Here is a 23,973-nt window from a genome sequence, read left to right as displayed (position 1 = left end):
GGGGCTATGGGAATGAAAGTGGGTGGAAAAAAGGGCTTTTTTGAAGCTTGTTTTGGATGTGTGCTAGCGCACATCAAAACGAGGCTCCAAAGAGTCCCATTTTATGCTACTTTGGCCCAAGGGGACTTCAGATGGCTCCCCCTTTGGCCTCAAACACAGGGGATATGGGGTTGATAAGAGTCTTGTTTTGAGGGTACTTTGACCCGAGGTGACCCTATATTGTTCCCCCTCAGGCCTTGAACATAGGGGCTAGTACACATCCAAAATGGCCTATGAAGCCCATTTTGGAAGGGCTATGAAGCCCATTTTGGAAGTGCACTAGCACACATCAAAACGAGGGTTCAAAGAGTACCATTTTGAGTCCACTTGGGGATCCTAGATCATTTCCCATTGGGCCTTAAACATAGGGGCTATGGGGCATAGAAGAATCCTTTTTTGAGGCCACTTAGACTCGAGGGGACCGTACATTGTGCCCCCTTGGGCCTCAAATAGGGGCTATAAGGATTGAAGGGGTTGGCAAATTGGGACTCTTCGATGCCTGTTTTGGAGGTGCACTAGCACACATCAAAATGAGGCTTTGAAGAGTATTGTTTTGAGCCTACTTCAACCCAAGGGGACCTTGGGTTGTTCCCCATAGGGCCTCAAACATGAGGGCTGGGAGGCTCCAAAGAGTCTCATTCTTTTGGGACCACTTGGCGTGAGGGGACTCTACATTGTTCTGCTTGGGGCCATGAACATAAGGGCTACGAGGTCAAAAGGGGGTGGTAAAATGGGGCTCTTTGAAGCCCATTTTGGATGTGCACTAGCTTGCATCAAATAAGGGCTCCAAAGAGTCCTCATTTTGAGGCCACTTCAACCTAAAGGGATTGCAAATTTTTCCCACTTGGGCTTTAAGCAAAGGGGGTATGGGGTTTCAAAGAGTTCCATTTTGAGACCACTTTGGGTTAAGTAGACCCAACATCGTTCCACTTGGTCCTCAAGGCACTATGAAATAGGGGCTCTCCAAACCCCATTTTGGATGTGCACTAGAGCACATCAAAACAAGGCTCTGAAAGTCCCATTTTGAGGCCACTTCAATAGGCTCGACGAGACCTCAAATTGTTCCTCCTTAGACCTCAATTATAGGGGCTATTGGGATGCAAGGGAGGGCCAAGAATACGTTGGATGCAATGCTACCAACAATTCAAGGACACACTAGATGTAGTGCTACCAATAGAAATGACACTTTTTAGAAGAGGTGGAGAATGCTCTAGATATAAGAATTGACTAGGTAGCCATTGGGAGGAGGACTTGAAGCTCAAGTGTCATTAGATATGAGAAGGTTGCGTTCAAAGAACTCTCTTCCTAGGTTGTAGAGGAGAGAGTATTAAGAACCCATTTTGGAGTCTAGAAATCCATTGCGCTTGTTGACAAGGAGGATTGAAACCTTCCAAGAACTAGTGTTTTGTGTGAACGTGCTTCTGCAAGTGATCGTGGAAGAACCAAAGGAGAAGTGGGTGGTGTTAAGGTACCAGGAGGAAGTTATTTGAACGTGGTTGTTCACCTCCTATTGTAGCAAGTAGAGGGGGTATTCCCCTCGATACCATTTTTTATTTTTGGATCTATCTCATAGCCCCTATATTCGAGGCCCAAAGGGGAACATTGTAGAGTCTCCTCGGATTGAAAGTGGCCTCAAAATAGGACTCTTTGGCCTTGTAGCCCCTGTGTTTGAGGCCCAAGGGAAAATAATCCCGGGTCAACTTGGGTCGATGAGCCTCAAAATGGGACACTTCAAAGCGGCCTGTTTTGATGTGTTCTACCGCACATCCAAAATAAGCTTTAATGATCTTGTTTTGCCCCATAGCCCTTATGTTTGAGGCCCAATTGGGAACAATGCAAGGTTCCCTCAACTCAAAGTGGCCTCAAAACGTAACTCTTTGGAGTCTGTAGCTCCTCTGTTTGAGGCCCAAGCGAAGGTCCCCTACAATTGACATGACCTCAAAATGGGACTCTTTGGAGCCCCATTTTGATGTGCAGTTGTGCACATCCAAAATGGGCTTTGGAGAGCTATATTTTCCCACCCTCTTCCATCCACATAGCCCCTGTTTTCGAGGCCCAAGAGGGAACAATCCGAGATCCCCTAGGGTTGAACTAGCCTCAAAATGGGACTCTTTGGATTTTTGTAGCCCCTATGTTTGAGGTGAAGGACAAATTGATTTATGGGTGTGTGCGTAAGGGCTAGGATTGTGGATCTAGATGCTCTACTGAGCTCACATATGATGTCACTACTGGATGTAACTTGTGCCTATAGATTGGGCATATCTCTCATGAATAAACTCTCTCCCTTTTCATCATCTTGCTCTCTCCATCTAGTCTCCATGCTACTCCAACAAGTGGTATCAGAGCTTGTATGATCCTCCTTGAGCTTCTACCCATGTGTGCCACATGTCATCACCTCCATCTTCTTCATCTTCTCCTTCATCTTCTTCTCCTCTTCTTGGCTGACCTTTGAGGGCTTCATCCATGAGATCTGCTTCACCATTGCTGCTATCCTCTTAGTTGAAGCTTCCTTACTCTAGGGCATTGCTTCTCAATGGTGGATCTATAAAACGCGCTGCTCTACAACCTGACATTGTGTCTCTGCAAAAGTCACCATCTTCCATCTTCAATCAATTTTCCCCCACAACTCAACTAACCACAATTCGCAGTGTTTTGGCTTTAGCAGCCGAGGGAAGTTAGCGTGTGTTTCAGATGCATGTAAAATTTGCCTTTATGAATGGAGATCTCAAGGAGGAGGTATACGTGGAACAACCGCCAGGTTTTGTGATCCTCAGTTCAGAAGGTAAAGTCTGTAAACTTTTGGAAGGGATAGTCAAAGTTTGACTATATGTGTTAACTGAATCTCAGTCAAACTGATCTCTGACTGTCAGCATTGGAAGGTTGAAGACTAGTTTGGTTTGACTATGACTAGAGCTTACATGAAGGAAGAATATATCATGACTTGCATGATGGTTTCCAAAGGATATGATTGGAACAAAGGTTTCAACTACAACCATTATGATTCTTATTTTGAAGATGCCTTAGTTATGGTTTCAGTATCTTTCATGATGTATGAAATGTACTTGCATTTGGTTGACTATATTTTGCCATACATTCATGAGCTTCTATGTACAAGAGTAGACACTGCCCTTGTTTTACTAACAAGTGGTAAGACCCTCTTCATATGTGATTTATGTGAAGGCATATGTGATGCATGTGATCATGTACTTGAAGTCAACTTGCTTGAAGCTACTCATTTGGTAGCATACCTCAATAAGGGAGAAGGTATCAAAGGGCAAAGGAGTTACAAGAGGGGCTACACCAAGAACCTCTCCAACGACAATGTACCTCACACTATGGTAGCTTGGAAGAGGAGGAAAAGGACAAGATATGCCATCAAAGGGGGATATTTCCCCACATCTTCAAAGTTGTATGGTCAATAAGGGTTCTCTACCCTAGGATGTCCCCCTTCAATGACTGTTAGGCATTTGTTTGAGTTTTACTTTGTAGGACCCATGGGTATTCCCATGCATAGTCATTGTCTATCTCCTAGTTGTAAACCAAGGATCCTAGGAGTGAGTCACAGGTTGGGGCCATGTGTGTTGCCACATGATGGTGGGCAAGCCATGGAGCATCCCATGTACTAGTGTTGAGGGATGAGGTCATCAATTTGTGGGGGGGAAAGAAGGACAAATTAATGTATGGGTGTGTGCCTAAGGGCTAGGAGTCCTATGCTAGGAGTGTGTGAGAGTAGGTGTGATTGAGAGAATCATGGACTTGATTGAGAGATTTCTGGATCTAGATGCTCTCCTGAGTTCACATATGATGTCACTACTAGATGTAACTTATGCCTATATATTGGGCATAACTCTCATGAATAAACTCTCTCCCTTTTCATCATCTTGCTCCCTCCATTTGGTCTCCATGCTACTCCAACATGAGGCCCAAGGAGGAATAATCCAAGGTCCCCTCGAGTCAAATTGACTTCAAAATGGGACTCTTTGGATCCCCATTTTGATGCGCACTAATGCACACCCAGCCTCAAAACGTGACTCTTTAGAGCCCGATTTTGATGTGCGCTAGCACATCTCCAAAATGAGCTTTGAAGAGCCCCTATTTTCCACCCCTTTCGATCCCCATAGACCCTGTGTTTGTTGCCCAAGGAGGAACAATGTAGGGTCTCCTCAAGCCAAAGTTGCCTCAAAACGATGCTCTTCAGAGCCCCATAGCCCCTATGTTCGAGGTCCAATAGAGAACAATCTAGGGTCCACTTGGGTTGACGTGGCCTAAAAACGAGTCGCTTTCAAGCATTGTTTTGATGTGAGCCCCTATTTTCCACCCCCTTTGATCTCCATAGCCCTTGTGTTCGAGGCCCAAGGGGGAACAATGTAGGGTCTCCTCGAGTCAAAGTGGCCTCAAAATGATTCTTTTTGAAGTCTCGTAGACCCTATGTTCGAGGCCCAAGGGGGGGAAATCTAGGGTCTATGCAAGTCAAAGTCGCCTCAAAATAGGACTCTTTAGAGTGGGTTTTGATGTGTGCTAGCACCCATCCAAAATGGGCTTCAGAGAACCCCATTTTTCCACCCTCTTCCATCCCCATAGCTCCTATGGTTGAGGCCCAATGGGGAACAATATGGGGTCCCTTCGAGTCAAAGTGGCCTTAGACTGGGACTCTTTGGATCCCCATGTTTGAGGCCCAAGTAGGAACAATCAGTGGTCCCCTCAGGTAGAAGTGGCCACAACTCTTTGGAGCCCCGTTTTGAAGTGCGCTAGTGCTCATCCAAAATGGGGCTTCAAAGAGACCTGCTTTTCCAACCCTCTTAGCAAGACGTCCACCACATGCACTAGCCTTTATTGTTTAAACTAAGCCAAACATTAAACAACAGATGAGGTCCACACTAAAAGATGAAAGCTGTCTTTTAGATGAACCTTGAATTGAACTTGATGTTCTACGTCCTTGAGATTCCACCGAAAGAAAACCTACACACAAATCAACATGTGTAAATATAGTAAGTAAAGATATATAGAAAAGTAGGTTATACTTATTGCTGCCTTGTGACTACCAAAATTCGATACATGATTTAAAAAATGGAGCTTCATGTAGTTTTTGCATCCTCTACTCAAGAGAACAATGGGTTTGTGGATACCCTAGAACGGGATGATGAGCATATTAAACGATAGTGGTATCACCTTATAAAAATGATGTTCTCATGCATGAGCAAAATGATAAACATATCATCTTATAAAAATGCTATTTTAGCAAATGTTGAAAGCAAACTAGTCGCTTGAAGATCTTTGAAATAAAATCCAAGAGAATGAAAGATATGCATCCAAGTCCTATGAATCCATCTCTCAAATGTGATACATATCACCATGAGAAACTCGGGTAGGACTAGAGTTTATAGCCATGCAACATCATAAAGGTCGAGACTTTGCACTCTTTGAGACACACACGAGGTAGAGACTAAGAAGCAAGTTTTGGTATAGTGTCTTAGATAGTATCCGAGAGAGGTACATGGCCTTGTCACCCACAGATATAGAGATGTATAGTCATTGACTACCTAGGTTAGAGATATGCCACACTCTTTGTGCATGGCACCATACAACTTAGGTCTAGACTCATGACCTATCACGAATCATGGGCTCATCAATATGAGATCATAGACTTCTTTACAGAAGAAAATACGATTGAAAGATGCCAAGATTGAGACCGTGGCTTTCACATATGCTAGGTCAACAAGCGATTAGACATAGGCCTCACCAACACCCGCCTCATCCAAGTACTAACATTGTGGCATCTTGATGCGAAGCTACTCCACATCACCCATGAGTACATCCACAGAGAGGAGCCGAGGAAACAATGATAGATCTCCGATATGTTCCAAGGACACAGTCTCTTGATGGGACCCTAGTCAACCCATGCGAAGCTTAGACTACTCATGGCTGACATAGGACATGGGTCACCTTGCAAGAGCCCCCCTTATCGTGCTCCATCCACCTGTGCCTTGTTCAAGTCAATAGCGGGAGGATCAAGGATAGAAATCCCCACCCCGACAAAAAAAAGCATGAGTGGCATGGTGTACCTTTGGATAGTCCATGTATGACCATGGATTTGTATAGTATTGAAGTGAAATGCTTGGGATTTACAAAAGAAGCCATCACTCCCCCATCCTTATCTATTAACAAGAGGGGTCCATGTTGGAGGTAATGACCTGGCCCCTCCTGTAGTTCAAATAGGGCCTTGTACGTGTCCAAAAGGCTTAACATGAGAACAATCTTGCACGCATTAGACATGCGGATCTTGTGGAGGCTATCCATTCAGTATTGATACCCTTTACAAGAAGACACTAACATGAAAAGGATGTGTGCAATATGATCCATTTATATAATATTAGTGCGCTTTTCTTGGCCACCCTGGTGGTGACAGTATGGGAATAAACACATCATTATTATTGTGCCAGAAGGATAGCTCTACCCCGAGGTGTAGAGATAAACCCAAAGCCAATAAAACCTTCAAAGTGGTTATAAAGGGCTCGCATACACTTTCTGTATGCTTTGCATTTTTTCCTTTGGCTGCTAGGGAAGATGAAATGAAAAAAACTTCTCAGAGTTCGAAACTTCGTATTGCTCTAGCATCACAGTTCTTTCTGGACTCCATCTCAACTCCTGATCTTTTGAAGTCCTATTTTAACCATTGTACAAGCAATAGTCTTTGCAAGAACAGCTACCATTTTGAAAGTGATGTATACGGTATGTATCTGTTACTATGATTTCCCTCATTTCAATTTTAGATATTAATTTGGTGGCAATATGGCAATCAGCACAATTCGAAGGTTCTTTGCTAGACAGATAGTTGTCCCTTGGTGTGTAGAAATAAGCCCGAAGGCTATGGCCAACGTCTCAGAGTGAACACAAAGGGCATCTTCTTCATTCACAAGCACAGGGAGAACTAGATTAGAATGTGGCTCGTAGGCTTTCACACTCATATGTATACTTTATCTCTTCAGCTTAGCGTTTATGACATCACTCTATGGGTGCATTGTCTCCCACAACAAAACTATGGACCTTATTCTCAACCTAAATGAACGCCTTTGCAGGCTTTTTGCAACCATTTGCAGATCTCCTCTGCTGATCTATTTTGTCTGCATCCTCCTGCATGCCAGCATCTGCATAGATGCTTGACATAAGCACATATCCAGAAGAGTCTTGCTGATCAATTTTCATGAACTGCTTAAAACACCATCTTCCTAGGTTCACATTTCCATGTCTCCTGCATGAACTGAGCAAGGATGTCCATCCCACAATATTATCTTTGAATGGTATACTTTCAATCAAGTCTTGTGCTTCGCTTAAACATCCTGCATGTCCAAAAAGGTCAACCATAGAGTTATAATGTTCAACCCTTGGTTTAATGCCAAAGTATTCTACCATCATCCTGAAGTGAAAACAAGCCTCTCCTACTAAGCCTGTATGACTGCATGCTGAAAGAAGACACACAAACGTCACAGAATCAGGCTTCAAGCCTGCTCTCTTCATATCCTCAAAATGTTGTAAAGCCAGGGTATAATTGCTAAGCTGTCCATAACCTGCAATCAAGGCACTCCATGTGACAACATTGCGCTCAGGCAAATTGTCAAACACAGTCTGTGCCTCAGTGAGGCTTCCACATTTGACATACATGTCAACGAGGGTGTTGCCAACAATAAGATCTGATGTAAACCCACTTTCTATAATCTGTGCGTGGATCTCCCTGCCCTGCTGTAAGGCTGCTATGCAGGAGCACGCCTTTAGAATGCAGATAAAGGTGACTCCATTTGGCTCCAAACCCTCCTGTTGCATTTGTCTGAAAATTTGGAGAGCCTCCTGCCCATATCCATGCTCAGCACAACCTGCAATCAATGCACTCCACGTGACAATGTTCCGTTTTGGTAACCTATGAAACAAAAAGAGAGCATCTTGAAGGCCCCCACACTTGGCATACATGTCAATCAAGGCACTGCCAACAAATAGATCTGGCTCAAATCCGCTTTTAATAATATGAGTGTGAATTTGCTTCCCCTGCTCCAAAGCTGCCATGCTAGAACAAGCTTTCAAGATACAAACAAACGTGACCTGATCTGGTTCCATACCCTTTTCTCCCATTAACTGAAACAGTTGGAGGGCCTTTTGAGCAAGATCATGCTGAACATATGCTGCAATCAACACACTCCATGTCACAACATTTCGCTTTGGTAATCTGTGAAAGACTATGCAAGCATACTCAATGCTGCCACATTTGGCATACATGTCAATGAGCATACTGACAATGAATACATCCAACTCCAACCCACTTCTAATGACGTGGCCATGAATCCACCTGCCCTGCTCCATGTCTAGCATATTGGAGCACGCTTTGAGAACTTCAACAAACACATGTCCATCTGGTTCCACATTCGACAGTTGCATCCGGTGATATAGTTTAATGGCTTGCTCATTCTGTCCAAGATTGGCGTGAGCTGAAATAATTGCACTCCATGAAAAGACATTTGGATTTGACAAATTTTCAAATACATGATTCGCTTCCAACAAACTTTCAAATGACGCAAACATGCGGATCAGATAACTACCCAGGAAGGTATCTGACTCAAACCCACTTCTCACTATAATGCAGTATATCTCCCAGCCTGCGGATGAATCGTTTTCATGAACGCATCTCTGTAGAAGACGCACCAAGACATTGTTGGATACATAAACCCCTTGCTCTTGAACACAGTTAACAGATTGAAGTGCCTCACTTAACCGTCCCTCTTCACATAAACTAATCAATCCTACAAAAGGTACAGACGAGCCAATAGAAGCATCGTCCCCTGCCATTCTGCATATAATAAGAAAATCAGCCACAAAGGGAAAAACTAGTAAAGCCGTATTGACAAAATCAGCACCAAACGACCCCAAATTTCCAGTACAATGACATGGAAATTTGGACGGTCAAAAGCTGTTGCTAAATGAACACCTGAAGCAGTCCGCAGTGGAAGCTCCATAATTCTCACCATGATCTTGTACGTTCGCTGCATTTAATCTGAGATCAAAATCTGTTCCCACATTTGCAACTCTCAATTCTTTTTCCAGAGAAGGGGGGCTCCACCAGCCACCAATCCGCAGGGGCTCTATATGGGGATTATGCAAATAGTTTGGGTATCTTGAACTTCCCTGTCACAACCAGCATCCTCATTTGAGGAATTACAAGTGAAGCCAACTCCAAAACGCTCAAAATCTAAGCAACATACATTCACCTTGCTATCCGTGTTGTCCGGCCATTTTGAAGGCTGCTGAAGCTTCTGGCATGATCTTTGTCTTTCCATGATCTCATCTGCAGGCCAAAACCAAGGGAAGCTCATAAGGACGCAGTAACTAAGGATCCTGGAGCTAGATAAGAAGAAAGATTGATTTGATTAATTCAAGGGGCGCCCTTCTCCATACGTTGCTGGAAGCTCTGGACACGTAGAATGCAAGCTGCCATGCTTCCCGATTGTAGAGAAGGTTGGGGTTCTATAAGGGAAAGGGGGCAATGTCCCGAAACAAGAGAGCTCTGAGCGAAGAATTCTTGGCCAACATCTTCAAAGGTACCAAAATCATTTCAAAATCTAGAGATGCCAAAGAGGAGAGGAGCCCAGAACGCAGGGTCGAATGTGGGTGATATGATATGGGTCTCGCAAGCCTTGCTACAACTTCAAATGCTCTCCTCTCTTCCATAGTGTATGTCTTTGATATGATTCCTCGCCCAACTAGGGTGAGGATTATAAGGAGTTTATGGTTTTCAACCTTATGCATGACTACCATGATATTGATACTCCAGAGCGTTTTGGAGGGTTAGGATAGTAAGGAGTTCATGGTTTTCAACCTTATGAATGACTTTCATGAGATTGAAACTCCACACTCGTTGTGTTAATGACTTTCATGAGATTGAAACACTCTCTTGTTGTGTTTTTAGAGGGTGAGTTTGGGTAGCTTGAAGATTGTAAGGAGTTTATGGTTATGAATGATTATCTCATGAGATTGATACTCCACTTTGTGTTGTATTTTTAGAGCATGATTTGGGCATGATCTTGGATTCATCTAGATACATATCAGGATGGTAATTGGATGAAAAAATGTGCAACATAACACATGGGAAGCCACTAATGTTCTCCGCTCTCTCGTTAGTTTACGGAGTAGGGAGTCCAAAGAGTTCTCCATGAGATGCCTGGTGGGTGTAAGTGCCTCACACATAAAAATTGGCTACTAAATATAAAACAAAACTAATGTTCCTTTGTGGTGTGCTAGTAGCTGGAGATTTGGACTCAAGAAGGGCCTCATAAGGAGTGGATGCGGAGAAGGGATTAAGAACTAACATGGCATATAGGAGATCCCATTGCCCCTTAAAAAGTGCATCCCGTAGTCTTTAGTGTTCCCAACTATGCCTCAAAAGTGCACCTCCCTCTCCCACTTGCATGGGCCTCCTACCCACAAAAAGGTACCACTCTTTTCCCACCAAGGTGTCCCCCATTCCAAAAACTATCACGCGGTTGCCACTCCCCCCAAAACTTTCAACATTATCAAAAGTGTGAAACATTGCTTGAAATCCTTCCAAACCTTCCCCCAAACCATTCCTATGTACCCAAATCTCATTCTAACCCCTAAATCCTTCTTCTTCTCACCATATTGCTATGTTCAAATCTCAAACCTTTGTTGCTTCCATGAATCTTATTCCTTCTTCCCATCTTCAAATCAATTTTCCAAATCCTCTTATGGCTCCTTTTGAATATCTTACCAAAAAATCACCTTACACGTTGAACTTGCACATGAGTATGCTACACTTGTTAATGCAATGGCCACAAGATTATCGACAAAGAAACATTAAACCAAGTGCTATAGCAAGGAGCTACACATGTTGATGTATAGAGTGTTTATGGACTTTATCCAATGGATCCTTTGATAGGTGATCATCCCATATCTAAAAAAAGTGTCAATTTTGATTCAATAAGTAGAAGATGGGCTTCAAGGATTACTTCGTTATTGCAAACACATTGTTCATACTAGTGTAAAAGCCTGATTTGCAAAGGCTCACATGTCTTTGATGAAAGGAGAATTTGAAAAGCTTAGAGATACTATTTGAAATATCATGAAGAGCTAACCCAAGAACAAATAGCATGTTCTATTCTTAACAAACAATTTGCATTCTAAAATTGAGACCCAAAAATTTGTTAGGCTAAAGAAATGTCACAAGAGGCAATTACAATATTGATTATTAACAAAACAAATTTGTTGAAATAAACTTGATCCCTCAAGCAAGCGATTTTTACATTAACTAGGAAATTGGGCAAACTAAAAAGAACCCCTCTCGGTTACAAGCATAGGACCAAGGCTTTGCAAGCAATGGAGAGCTTGGCATATGGTGGTGGAGCAAGGAAGTGCAGGGTGCAAGCTACATGGTATGTAATTCTAACTATTTTCTAATCCGGAAGCATTTCATGCAAGCCTTACAAATTAACTATTATATTTCCCTTGTCTCATCATCGTTCTTTTTGGGAGCTTTTTGTAGGAATTTTATGAATGAGGTAGTTGGAAGAGAAGCATCTGAAAAATTGTATGCTGTTAAGCATGTAATCAAGAAGAGACAATTCATTTCCATTCGTAGAGGTCCTCATAGATGGGCATTGTGACATTCAAATATTTTAAGAGGTTGAACTTGATTTGAGAAACATGGTAGATCCATGAGAAGTTGTTCACACATGTGGTGCTGTTCATGATGTTTTTGTAAATGCACTTATAGGTGAAGGTTTAAGGAATCCTTTATTTTTGAGACCAAAATTATTAGATTAGCAAGGAAGAACCCTTTGTCTTCGATGCCAAAATATGTTAGATTAGTAGGAAAGAAAACAAATTCAGCTTTCCAAGATTTATTAGGTGGATTTTTCCACATATTAGGAACAATGATTTTGGAAGTCAAAAGGCCTTGACACATAAAAGAAAGGCGGATAAGCTACCGAGGGGACAAAGCAAAGACCAAGCACCTTTGCGTATACAGAGTTTGATAATGTCTTTGTGGATGTAGACAAGATCCAAACTACAACAATGGAATTTTACAACATGAAAGCATGGAGTGACATTTCTCTTGTTTACTTGAGCTATAGTCTAGGTCTTTGTTAATAATTTGGATTTTATAATTTTTAGATTATAGAGAGAAGCTTATGTTTGTTATAAATTTGGATGAGTGTAAGATTGTGAAAGGCCACAAACTAGAGAGGGTGAGCGTTATACTTACGAACAAAGCCCTTCAAGCTGCAAAAAATATGGAAGGTCAATAAGAATTTAGTGTTCAATCAGAAAGAACATTTTGAAGTGGGTCTTTCCATACATCACTAATTCCAAGTTTCATAGATGCCCAAACCAATGGAGAGTTTCTTCATATGGAAGGAGTTTGGGTATTATAAAATTGAGTGGCACATGTTAGGAAACGTTAAAATGTACAAAGTGAATGTTTGGAGTGGAGACAAGTGCAAATGCAACACATGTACTCACAATAAGTGCGACTGAGTAGGGACATGAATACATGACAACATAGAGGGAAATGAGAAGGGAAGAAAAAAAATGGAAAAATAATGAAAATGGTAAAGATGTGCTAAGAAATTCAGATGGTAGATGATGTCGCTAAAATACAAATACAGTATGAGTGGACTAATGGAGTGATGAGTTGGAAGTTGCACCCAATAGAGATGATATTGATAAAAATAAGATGCAATTCTAACATCCCATTACAAAGAATACATTTTCGTGTGTTGCATGCCGAGATGCATCTCATCGATAAGTTACTTGATTTTGTACATCTTGTATGTATGGACCAGGAAACCTGAAGAGAGAGATGCATCATAAATTCCAAGGGTTGAAGCTCTTCTATCAAGCATGGGACTACATGTAGGGAATGTGAAGCTCTATAAAGACACATAAGTCTCAGGATAAATAGGAAACCTTCCTTGATAAGTGTCCATGGGCGATGTAAAGGCACAAAGGTTTTTGTCCAATCATGGGAAAAATTGATGAAATATGCATTGGAAGGTTTTGAAAGCATTATATGAGTGTACGACAAATTTGAAAGCTAACCCAAATGTGATAAATTTGAGAGCATGTGTTTGGAAAGCATTAGGTAACTTAGTTAACATCTTGAGAAAACCTTCCATAAATGATGAGGATGTGCAACTATATTATGTCTTTGTGAAAGAGTTTAGTAAAGCCATGGTGGATATATGGGGTGAATCACACATTACTCAATCCATGGTAAGGTTTGTCTCCACAAATTTTTTTCAATTCAATGTTTAAAAAATAATAATCATGTACCTCTATTATGGATGAAGCATAATATTTACACTCATGGTCAAGGTCATTCAACAAATGGCTCATTGAATGTCTGGGGAGCCCAAGGGATCGAAAAGTCTCATCATCAAGCATGAGGTACATATCAAAAGTGCATAGCATGGATGTGGAGTTACTTGAAGTAACACTCTTTGTAAAATGTTTGAGTGTTTCTATCATGGCTTAATTGTGTTCTCTAATGTAAGGGATAAAGCTTGCAAACAAAGTTAGCCCAAGTAGTTCATCAAACTCCAATGAGTAAAAGGAGGCTTTCATGGAAATCTTCGGCAGTTGCCTCCTCGTTTCCTCTAAGAACGATGGGTAGTTAGCAACTAACATTGCTATAATAAAGCTTCAAATATAAACGTGGCTATAAAGAGCTAAACTCTCACTAAACCTAAATGACTGAAGATTCTTTCAGCACAAGAAATAAGGCAAAAATTTTAGCCACCGCTAGTGCCATGGGGTAACAATGCTCAAGACTTTCCCTGAGCAAGAAGACTAATTAGGGAAGAATATTTAAAAACAATGATTCCAAAGTACAGAAACAATAGACCTAGAAAAGGTGGTGGAGCTAGAGGTCATGCAAGTGGAGCTAGAGGTGGAGTTGGAGTTGGAAGTGGAGGTGGAGGTGCTAGTTTTGGTGGTGGAAACCTTAGATGTAGATGCCACAAGAGGTCAATAATGAAAGAAATCTATAAAATTAGGAAGTACCAAAAGAGCATTGACCCTCTAGTTGCAAGAGTATCACTCACTTGATTAGTGAAAGAGACAATGGAGGACTTCAACGGCAGCTTGCAAATTAAATTGATAGCTCTTTTTGCCTTTCAAGAGGCATGTAAAATGGCTCTAGTTTTCTTTTCTGAGCACAAAATCTTATGTGAAATCCATGCCAAGAGGGTTACTATCTGACCAAACATATGTAGCTTTAGCAAGACAGATAAGCCGAGAGCCATCTTTCAAGCCAAAGTGATTCTCAAACTTTGGCGGTGCAACATTTTTTGGCAATTCTGGTAATGACAAGTTTTGTTGATCAATGTTCAGTATCTTGTTTGAATTAATCAAATCTTTCTCTAATAGCAAAAATTTGAGATGTATTTAAGCTTATTTTCATTTGTATTTAAGTTTATTTTGAGTAAGTGACTGAGTGAGTGAGTGACTTTGTGTGTGTGTGTGTGTATTCCACAAAAAAAAGTAAGTGTGTGTGTGTGTGTGTGTGTGCATGTAGACCTATCGGCCAAGCCTACAAAATGATCCTTTCCCAAATCTTTCCTATTCCGTAATGCCAAAGCTATTATGGCTATTTTAGAAGTGGTCAGTTTTATGACCAACAATGGTTTCAAAAGGAAAAAATTATTACATTTCATATGACATTTCCTAATGTCCTCGGAGTTTCCTGGCACACTAATTAAAGTACCAGAATTGGTTGAACTCCTTGAAGGCATGATTCTATGTGAAGAAATTTATATGGTTGTGGAGAATGGTAGGCTCTTCCCTCTTGGGCTGTCTACCATCACTCCAATTATGGTGTTGTGCCCACCATGGATTAAGGGCAGGTACACACACACACACACACCCCTTCTTGGCAATTATGGTAAGGAAGGATTGGGTTTTTTTTCCCATGTATAAAAATAATTTTTTTTCTATGCTATAGGTCGAATGACACATGACCTATATACCTTTTTGACAATCAAGGTAAAAAATGGATACACTTTCTAGCCAATTCTAATGAAAAGGATTCTTTTACACACATACACACACACACACACACACACACCTTTCTGACAATTATGGTCAAGAATGGTTGTACCTTTTCCAATAAAAGGTTTTTTTACATGGCATTGAATTAGTCAAAGAGCTCGTAGCCTATATTAAAAAATGAGCAAAAATGGGAGAAAGCATAAAATCAACCCCATAAAATTCATGTCAAGAATGGATCTACATTATAATGGGTCCAAAATTAAATCCTTTTTCCTACCTCAAATAATAGTACATTGGTTGCATGGTGAGGTCAATCTCTCAATAATGGAAAAAAAAAAGTATTTCCATCCGGCTTAAAAATGGGCTATATGCTAGTTATTGGAGTTATTATAGTTCTAAATTACCACGCTGGTTATTGGAGTTATTATATTTCTAAATCAAGGAAAATATACTCCTATTTTGAAGCTATTTTAGTCACTACTACACAGGGGTCTTGTTCTGATGGTTACGCACTGATGTTTGGCATGTGCGGTGTACTAATCATTGATACGTACGGCGGGTTTAAAAAGGTGGGTATATACCGACCTTTACCAGACTTGTAAATGGTGGGTATATAGCGACCTTTACTAGACTTGTAAAAGGTGGGTATATAGCAACCTTTACTAGACTTGTAAATGGTGGGTATATAGCGACCTTTACTAGACTTGTAAAAGGTTGTTATATAATGACTTTGAGACACTTTCCTATACCGACGTTTTATAGAAAGTGTTTTTCCCCATACCGACCTTTAAAGAGAGTTTTTCCCAATGACAAATTTTTTTTCTTTTCTACATGTTTGATCCTTTGAAAGAATAAAAATACAAGAAAATGTACATCAAGTTTGAAGCTCATATATTCATGTCCAAGTTTGAGATGAAAAGAATCAATCAAGAGCATTTACATCAATGGCTTCATCAAGTCCAGTGCACCAAAAAAGTGTATCTTCAACTCTATATTGAGTTGATCTCCTATATCATCATCGTACTCTTGCATTGTCTTTTCACCTAAGACTTGATATTCTTCAATAAAGTCGGGTGATTTTTGATATTCATCTTCTTCCTCAATATCGTGATCTCCATCTTCCTCCTGTACGATGTCATTATGTGCATCTTCCTCTTGGCTCATATTGTGATCTTCATCTTCTTCGCTAGATCCATCTGGATCAATTGGATCTGACTTTGGTAGTAGCATCTCCATATCTATATCTCTATCTTCAAAAATCTATCTACTTTGTGGTGTAATTTGGATCACATACCACCATCTTGGATCAGAATGATCTGGATGAAAAACTACCTATATTGAATATGGGTGTCAAATGCCATCAATTATATGAATTTATGCTTGAGTACATGTACCAATTGATATTAAAAACCGAAAGCATTCAATTAATTAAATCATTAGTATGCACCTGCTCACAATGCTTGGGAAGAATACAAGTCTCACTTTCATTGATCCAAAGTTTGGTGGAGTCTATCACAAAGAAACCACTACTGTCTTTCCTCATTGTAGCATGGGAAATAGTTCTAAACCATTTTACATCAAGAATGAAAATACTAAATTGTTTGAAATCAATTTCATAGATTTTGTGTATGGTCCCACAATAATCCAACTGCGAGGAGAGAAGATTGGTATCTGAAGCACTTGCTCGACTATCTTGTGTGAAGTTAGCCATTACTCCACAATCATATGTGACTCTTTGAATCGATGCATTCCATGCAACAATGTCGTCCATATGACCATAATGCACTGTACTTTTTGTACTACAAAAGAGCATCATTAAAACAATGAGGATGCATCTATTTTATAGCATATATTGCAACAAATAATTACTTAATTATGTCAAGAGGTAAGAAACTTACATGCATTATACATCTAGATGATAACTCTCGCTTGTGCTCGTTTATTGTCTCTCATGTTCAGCTTTATGTAGAGCCAGTTGTAGCCAATCAAGTGACATGTGAGTGGGGAGAAGGGCGAGATACTGTGGATATGGTTGCTCTCTCCTGTGCATTTCTCTGAATCTCACCCTTGTATTTATTCTTTTTGCTTTGGTCACTTCATATCTCTCAATCCACTTCTACATCTCCTTGCTATTGAGGATACAAAACTTAAGTATTGAATTTCTCCATTTTCTCTTCGCTCATCTTTATTTCAATCCCTTTTCCTTGGGGAACCTTATCAACGATGTGATCATCATCCTTGTTATGCCAAGCCTGTGGCATATCAGGATCTATGGATGCAAGAAACTCCATGATATATACTAATGACTCTTGCACAAGCCATCCCTCTACCATGCTTGCTTCCAGTCTTGTTCTTTGCCTTACAAATCCCTTCAAAGTTTTCATAATCCACTCAAGAAAAAATATCCACAGACTTTGAACGGTACTTGCAATGGCCACCTCATCAACTATGTGCACATGTAAGTGCATTTGAGTTGTCATAATGCTCGAGGGAAAGTGCTTCTCAAGAAAGCATACGACTTCGATGGAGTCCACCCTAGCCTTCTCGATGCTCGATATGGAGATCTCTTTTTGAGATATCCACCTATTTCACATGCCATGTAAGATATATTCATAATCAGTCTATAGATTATTCAACTTAAATTGAAGAAAATGCAATCAATGCGAGTTGATAGTAAGCATACCTCACAATACCACTGATCTTGAATATAGAATTTCTAACATCTTCTTGTAAGCACCCTTTCACTATAATTGGGAGGATGAACTATCCAAGCAACAAAGAAGTCATGTCAATAATATAACATAATCATAATTAAACTAAAACATCATGATTATTGGTACACTAATCCTATAGCTTAGAATACCTATAAGACCTTGTGCCAATCATGGGACTTGAGCCCACCAAGCTTATTGTCCTTTGAAAATGCTCATGTATCCTATCGGTGTTTAAAAAGAGGCAATGTCCTCTTGGACCGCTGCCTCCTCTCTCTTGGAGAGGATCCATGTTGCTTTCGAGAGGACAACTTTACGAACATGCACTTGGGCCACAAATGAGGCATCCTATCCATAGCACACAAGTCTTCTTGCACTCCTCTCGAGTCTTTAGCACCAATCAAGTGTGGCCAAATAGTAGGCCCCACATTCTTGAAGATATGGATGGGATCCAAGAGATGATTCATTGTAATTGATCCTAATAAGGAAGCTTGTGAAAGATGGATAGCCTCTTCATACCAAGAGGAGGCTCCTCTCCATTCGCCCTCCAAGCCTGAATCTATTCACTTGCCTTCAAATATGGTGGTGGTGTATCAAGTTGGCCTCCATGCATGAGATGGTCTAGTAGAAGTTGTCGAGCATGACCTTCATAAACCAGTTTCCTCATATGTTTGGAGTGTCATGCAAGCGGTATCAAACCCTTCCCACAAACAGGACAAGCATGGTACCCACTTATTGCAAGTCTTGCATGTGTACATGAATGTGTTAGTATAGAACATGTGCTACAAAGAGAGTCATAAAAGTATCATTATACATGTAAAGACACAACCATGTACCTACGCACTCTCCATATCCTGGGTAGTCAAGCATGGTCCACATCAAGATTTTCTTGACCAAAATGTCATTGGTATGTCTAGGAGCTCTAGAAATATCAAAGACCGACACTCCTCTCCATAAGATCTGTAACTCCTCTATCAAAGGTGCCATGTACACGTCCATATTTTTGGCCTTGTACTTCCTTGGCACAAGCAATGCAAGCATGAGGTGTCCCTTTTGTATTGTTAGCCATGGTGGGATATTGTAATTCACCAAGACTAAAGGCCATGTTGACCAAGAGTCAAGCGTAACCCGAAAGGGTCCATGTCGTCCACGGCGAGCCCAAGATGTAAGTTGTGTGGCTCCCTCGCAAAGTCAGGACACTGATTGTCTATGTGCTTCCAAGTAGCACAATCTGCGGGAATTCTCAATGTGTCATCAGTGGACCAATGTGTAGCATGCCAAGTCATCAACTCCACTATGGATTTGCATCAAAATATGTGTTGTATTCTAGCAATGATGGGAAAGTGTCTCAAGACCTTTACTGCGATCTGGTCACCCTACAAGTCATCTCTATATCATTGTTCCCCACACTCTGGACAACTAGCCAAATCTCCATGCTCACGATAAAAGAGAATAGAATCATTACGACAAGCATGGATGGTATCATAATCCATACCCACTGTTGTTAGCATATTCTTCTCTTCATCTCTTGATGTGGACATGGTATTTGGTGCAGGCAACATCTTTTGGAGCAACCTACTGCAATTCAAACATACATAGCCTTCGAATAATGAGAAACTATGATGATTCTCAAACCAAACAAAATCCAAATTATGAGATAAATTAATGCAGGAGCTAACCTCATTAAGGCCGAGACACTTGTATCGGACCACCAATACTTTGCTTGCAGATTCAAGATTGAGTGACAAGCCCGTAGTTTTGACATCCTAGCACCCTCGTACAACCGTGTTGATTGCAACTCTCGCATATTGGCCTTAGACTCAAACATCACGTGTACATGTGATTTAGAGCCCTAAAAAATAGAATCCATCATGTCCACCGTACTCTCGTCATCTGGTTATTTGAGAGACTATCCTCCTGCTCAAAGTGTGAAGGTATACGCACACCCTCGCCACCCTCCTCATCCTGTCTCAAGGTTTCGTGTAAATATAAGATCTTGTCTCAAGGTTTCGTGTCATGTATGAATGCAATATTAATCATGAACTCAAATATCATTGACTTACCGATGACAGCACATGCACCACCAATGGTGTGGGCCCCTCCCCATACATCCGCAAGTGGCGCATGACAATACGGTGTTGATGTCATACTTATCTCTTTGGGATTTATTGAAACAAGCATGGTGGTTGTTTGGGATTTACTGAAGGTTATATTTTGTGGGGGTTACAGTTAATCCTAAACCAACAAAATGCATTTTCTTGCTAGTGCCTACCTCCTCTAGCCTTAACTATCATATAACTAACCTGTCATATTCATCAATGTAATCTATTGGTACACAGGTCTTAAAAGATGGAAAAGATCTCACTGGATTACATCATTTAGAATGTCAAGAAGGCTTGATTTGATAGATTAGAATATGTGAACAATTCTATCTTGGATAGCAGGAGAGCAAAAGTCTAGTTAAAACACGTCTTGAGTGAAGGAACATTGGAGGATAAGAGATGGAAAGCCACAGAGGCAATGCCATTTTTTCTGCTACTTGTCCTGAGCTTGATGAAGCCATTTCGCAAGGGGTCCCTGGGAAACCCAAGATTGTCATAGATGAGATTGATCGCTTGGAGAAGGAAATAGACTTCCCAAGAGTGTCATTCATAAGATGATCATATTGCAAGAGGAATTGTGGGAAGGCCTTCAATACTATAAGAACCCACAGTTTGCGAAGTATGTTGCTGAGGGCTCCCACTGTGCAAAGTGTCGAGCCCTTGTCCTGGAATCCTTGTGTAAATATAAAGTCCTTCAAAGATCTTGGACTTGATCTCTTGGAATCTTGGATATATACTAACCCGAGACTTTTTTAGGGGCTGATGTGATACCAAAAATTGATTTGGCATTGGTATTGCTTTCTTCTATGTTTGATAAGAGTTTGAGTATCAAGTGATAGCCTAGCGGCTCTCACTTATTTCTATTTTCTAAGATATTGTATGGGATTAAGAAGATGAGTGGAATGGATCATTGTAAATACCATGTGTATGAATGATAAATACCTTGGTATGGGGTGAGAGTTATTTGTGTATGGGATATTATGGGGTTTTTTAGAAAATAGGAAGAGTGAGTCATATAAAGAGGTGGGCTCATGTCCATGTGTTCCAATAATATAAGAGAGGACACATGCCAAGCATGTGGAAGGCATGTGGAGGAGTGTGGAGTCGAGGAATCCTTCTAGAATTCCTATGTGGAATAAGGAGGATGTGGACATATGGAAAAGAGAGGGTCCCTATGGGCTCCATGTGGGGAGACTCTTGACTTTCTCAATATTTTAAGAGTCTTGAGCATCTTTTGATGGGACACATGGGAAGAGTAGCCAAAAAGGACATGGATGGTGACATACGGGCTTATGAGATTGATGCAGAAAACAATCTATAGGCAGCAATTGTAAATGGGTGAAGGAGGGTGACAAAATCTCTATAAAAGGAGCCCTCCTCTCCCTTGTTCATCATCTCTTCCACCATTAGGCCTCATGTTATTATGGCTCTAGTCTCCTCAGGCCTCTTCCATGAGCCTTCTCTCCCTCTTGTAGATATTCTCTTATGTAGACTCTTGAGTCCATCTCTCTCTAGTTCATTCTGTCTCTATGAGTAGTCTTGGAGCTTTCGCTCCCTCTTGTATGTATGAAACCTCTTCTTCTCCCTTGTGTTTATAGTATTTTGAGTTACATTTGAGTGGAGTCTCACTCTATTGGTAATGAAGGTCACTTCAGGTTCTCTCTCTTGAGTGTCTATTTCCTTTTTCCATTGTTTTCTCTTCCCCAAAGTGCTCAAAAGTGTTGTCTATTCGGCCGCTCATTGTGCATACATGATTTATCTATTTCCCAAGCCACAAAGGGAGCTCTTCCTTCCCTCCTAGGTGACCTATATGGGACTTGGATCATTGATGAATTCTAAGCATGGAGGTAGTATTATCCCAAGTCAGCACCAGTAGGAGTAGGTGTTTTTCATAATAGTTTGACCCCCTATCAGTATTTTGCTCATAACTTTTTGCTCGGTGGTTCAATTTGGATGAAAATTATATTAGTCAAAGCTCTCTTGAATGAGCATCATCTTATGTCTTCAATTATTATATTAGATGTCAAACCAAATATCTACATGACTCTTTGTGTGTGACTATTTCTTTTTGAAACAATTTTTACCCCCGTCTAGTCAACTGCCCATATCTTTTCGACCGCTTCTCTGTTTCTTACGAAACTTATATCAGAGCGAAGCCCATTTCAAGGACATGTGAATATGTGTTTGAATATTTGATATCATGTCTTTGTTGAAAGTTATGGGTCTTTATGTCTTATGATATTTTGGAGAGTGTTTTGAGGTAATTGTAAAGGTATCTATGAAGGAGGTGCAATGTTTCCCTGGAACCTACCCATCCAACCTAATCATCCCCTTCAAACTCCTCAATATATATCAGTTCATGTCATGTTGAGCCGCAAGATCTTCTTTCAACAATGTGTCACTCTTCTCTTTGGTGCGGACCAGCTTGCTGAGATTATGGCCTCTGCTGATCCTTTTCTTCTCCCTATGCTTGAGTACAACATCACTTGGGATGTTACCATCTTCATTCTCATCTAAGGGAGGATAGTATGGTGTGGTCTCTTGGTATAAAAGCTTCTTTTTAATGTCCCTTTCCCAGTGATGAATATCTCTATCACTTAGCTCGAAAGCAATAGGAAGTGAAGAGGTGTGTGAGCTTATTACCCCCAACTTCATTTCACATCTTTTTGGTGGAGACGCTAGGTACATTTGGTATTGGATTCATCCCACCTTACTAAATGGTCTTGGGTGTAATGGATTGCATGTTGTGCCTAGTATAGGCTAATGATAGATTGGGGATTGTTTCATGCACTAGCAGCTTGGTGTGAAGAAGAGTTGAGTCTTTGGGTAGTTTTCGACTATAATAGTGGAGTGGTGATTCTCAATGCTTTCAACTTCTTTTGCTATGCAAATGATGAAGAGTACAATATCTTGAAGCTGTTATGTGCACTTCCAATTGTGAGAAGGGTAATTCTTGAATGCATGTATACACATGGTGCTAGTTGGTCACTTATTTTTGAAGATTTTATTGAGGATCACATTATGGAGGGTTTTCAACAAGTGGTTATGCATAATAAGTTGGTCTTGGTATACTAAGGCTCTGTGGGATCTTGTTTGGGATATTATTTGGATCTTGGTGTTTTCCTTTTGTGTTTCATCATGGTGAAGATTCCAGTGTTTCGAGGGACCCAAGGGGAAGACTCGGAGTCTTATCTTTGGGATTTTGTTCAAGGATGCCGCCTTTCTAGATGGTCCATGAAGGATCGGGTGGAGGTTTTGCTTGATTTTCTTGAAGGTATAGCCTTGAGTTGGCATGAGGCCTTGCCGGATTCTACCAAGGAGGACTGGGACCAAGTGGTGGCTACAATGAAGTAGAGATTTGGGCAGTGGAGTTGCCAAATGCTTTGATGTTGTATTTGGACCAGTTCTATCAAGGAGAGGGTGAGATGGTCTCTGCGTTGGCAATCCAATATGAAACTTTATGGACAAAGTATGATAGGGTAGCTTTGTGAGTTGTGGCATCTGCATCATTGGCCACTCAAAGTCTCATAGGGATGGAGCACTTAAAGATGAGCAAATTTGTTATGGCTTTGCAGCCTCGTCTTTGCTCAAAAGTAATGAGTAAAGATCCAACAACATACGTGGAGGCACTTCACATTGCGACCAAGAAAGAAGCTTCTCTAAAGATTGAATCCTCTTTTGTGTCTTCAACAACTTCAACTTCTAAGGTGGAGGTAATGCTCAGGTATCAAAGTCCTCTGAGTTAGATCACAATATCTCCCAATTGATGGCAGAGTTTGCTGATTTGAAATTGCATTTGGTTAATGCACGACAACCTCTGCTGCCGGCATTGTTGATTCACCAACATATTCAAGAGTGCAAACATAAAGGACTTGATCATAATGACCATGCGAATAGCTTGAGTATCACCTTCACAATCTTCTAGTTCTCTTAAACGGGCTGCAATCTCTTCAAACAAAGTTCTTCCAGGCAGTGGAGAAATGAAGAAGTCTTCCTGATCCACATAACTCTGAATATGAAGACGGAGCTTCCCTATCAAGGGAGTAACTGGCACAGGATTCCCACAAAACATT

The 23,973-nt window shown here is 40.8% G+C and overlaps 1 protein-coding gene across 4 annotated transcripts; it reads right to left on the bottom strand.

Annotated features, from left to right (window-relative positions):
• Positions 1-6,444: 6,444 nt before the first annotated feature.
• Positions 6,445-9,766, bottom strand: LOC147895985 (pentatricopeptide repeat-containing protein At2g13600-like). 4 transcript variants are annotated; one of them, XM_087382683.1, is made up of 5 exons: positions 9,478-9,766; positions 9,291-9,367; positions 9,011-9,207; positions 8,148-8,872; positions 6,445-7,907 (listed from the first exon to the last, which is right to left on the bottom strand). In XM_087382683.1, the coding sequence occupies exons 1-5, from the start codon at positions 9,515-9,517 to the stop codon at positions 7,096-7,098; spliced, it is 1,851 nt and encodes a 616-aa protein (XP_087238809.1). In that variant the 5' UTR covers positions 9,518-9,766; the 3' UTR covers positions 6,445-7,095. The 4 variants fall into 4 exon arrangements, with proteins under 4 accessions (XP_087238809.1, XP_087238808.1, XP_087238807.1 ...); XM_087382682.1 differs by having other exon boundaries at positions 6,445-8,210; positions 8,349-8,872; XM_087382681.1 differs by having other exon boundaries at positions 6,445-8,872.
• Between the last annotated feature and the right edge of the window lie 14,207 nt (positions 9,767-23,973).

This window comes from Dipteris shenzhenensis, chromosome 12 (genome assembly GCF_047967505.1).
Source record: "Dipteris shenzhenensis isolate YYH24624 ecotype China chromosome 12, Dip_SZ_1.0, whole genome shotgun sequence".
Taxonomy (NCBI): domain Eukaryota; kingdom Viridiplantae; phylum Streptophyta; class Polypodiopsida; order Gleicheniales; family Dipteridaceae; genus Dipteris; species Dipteris shenzhenensis.
Note: the sequence above shows the minus strand (reverse complement) of the source record. Positions and strands in the feature narration are given on the sequence as shown.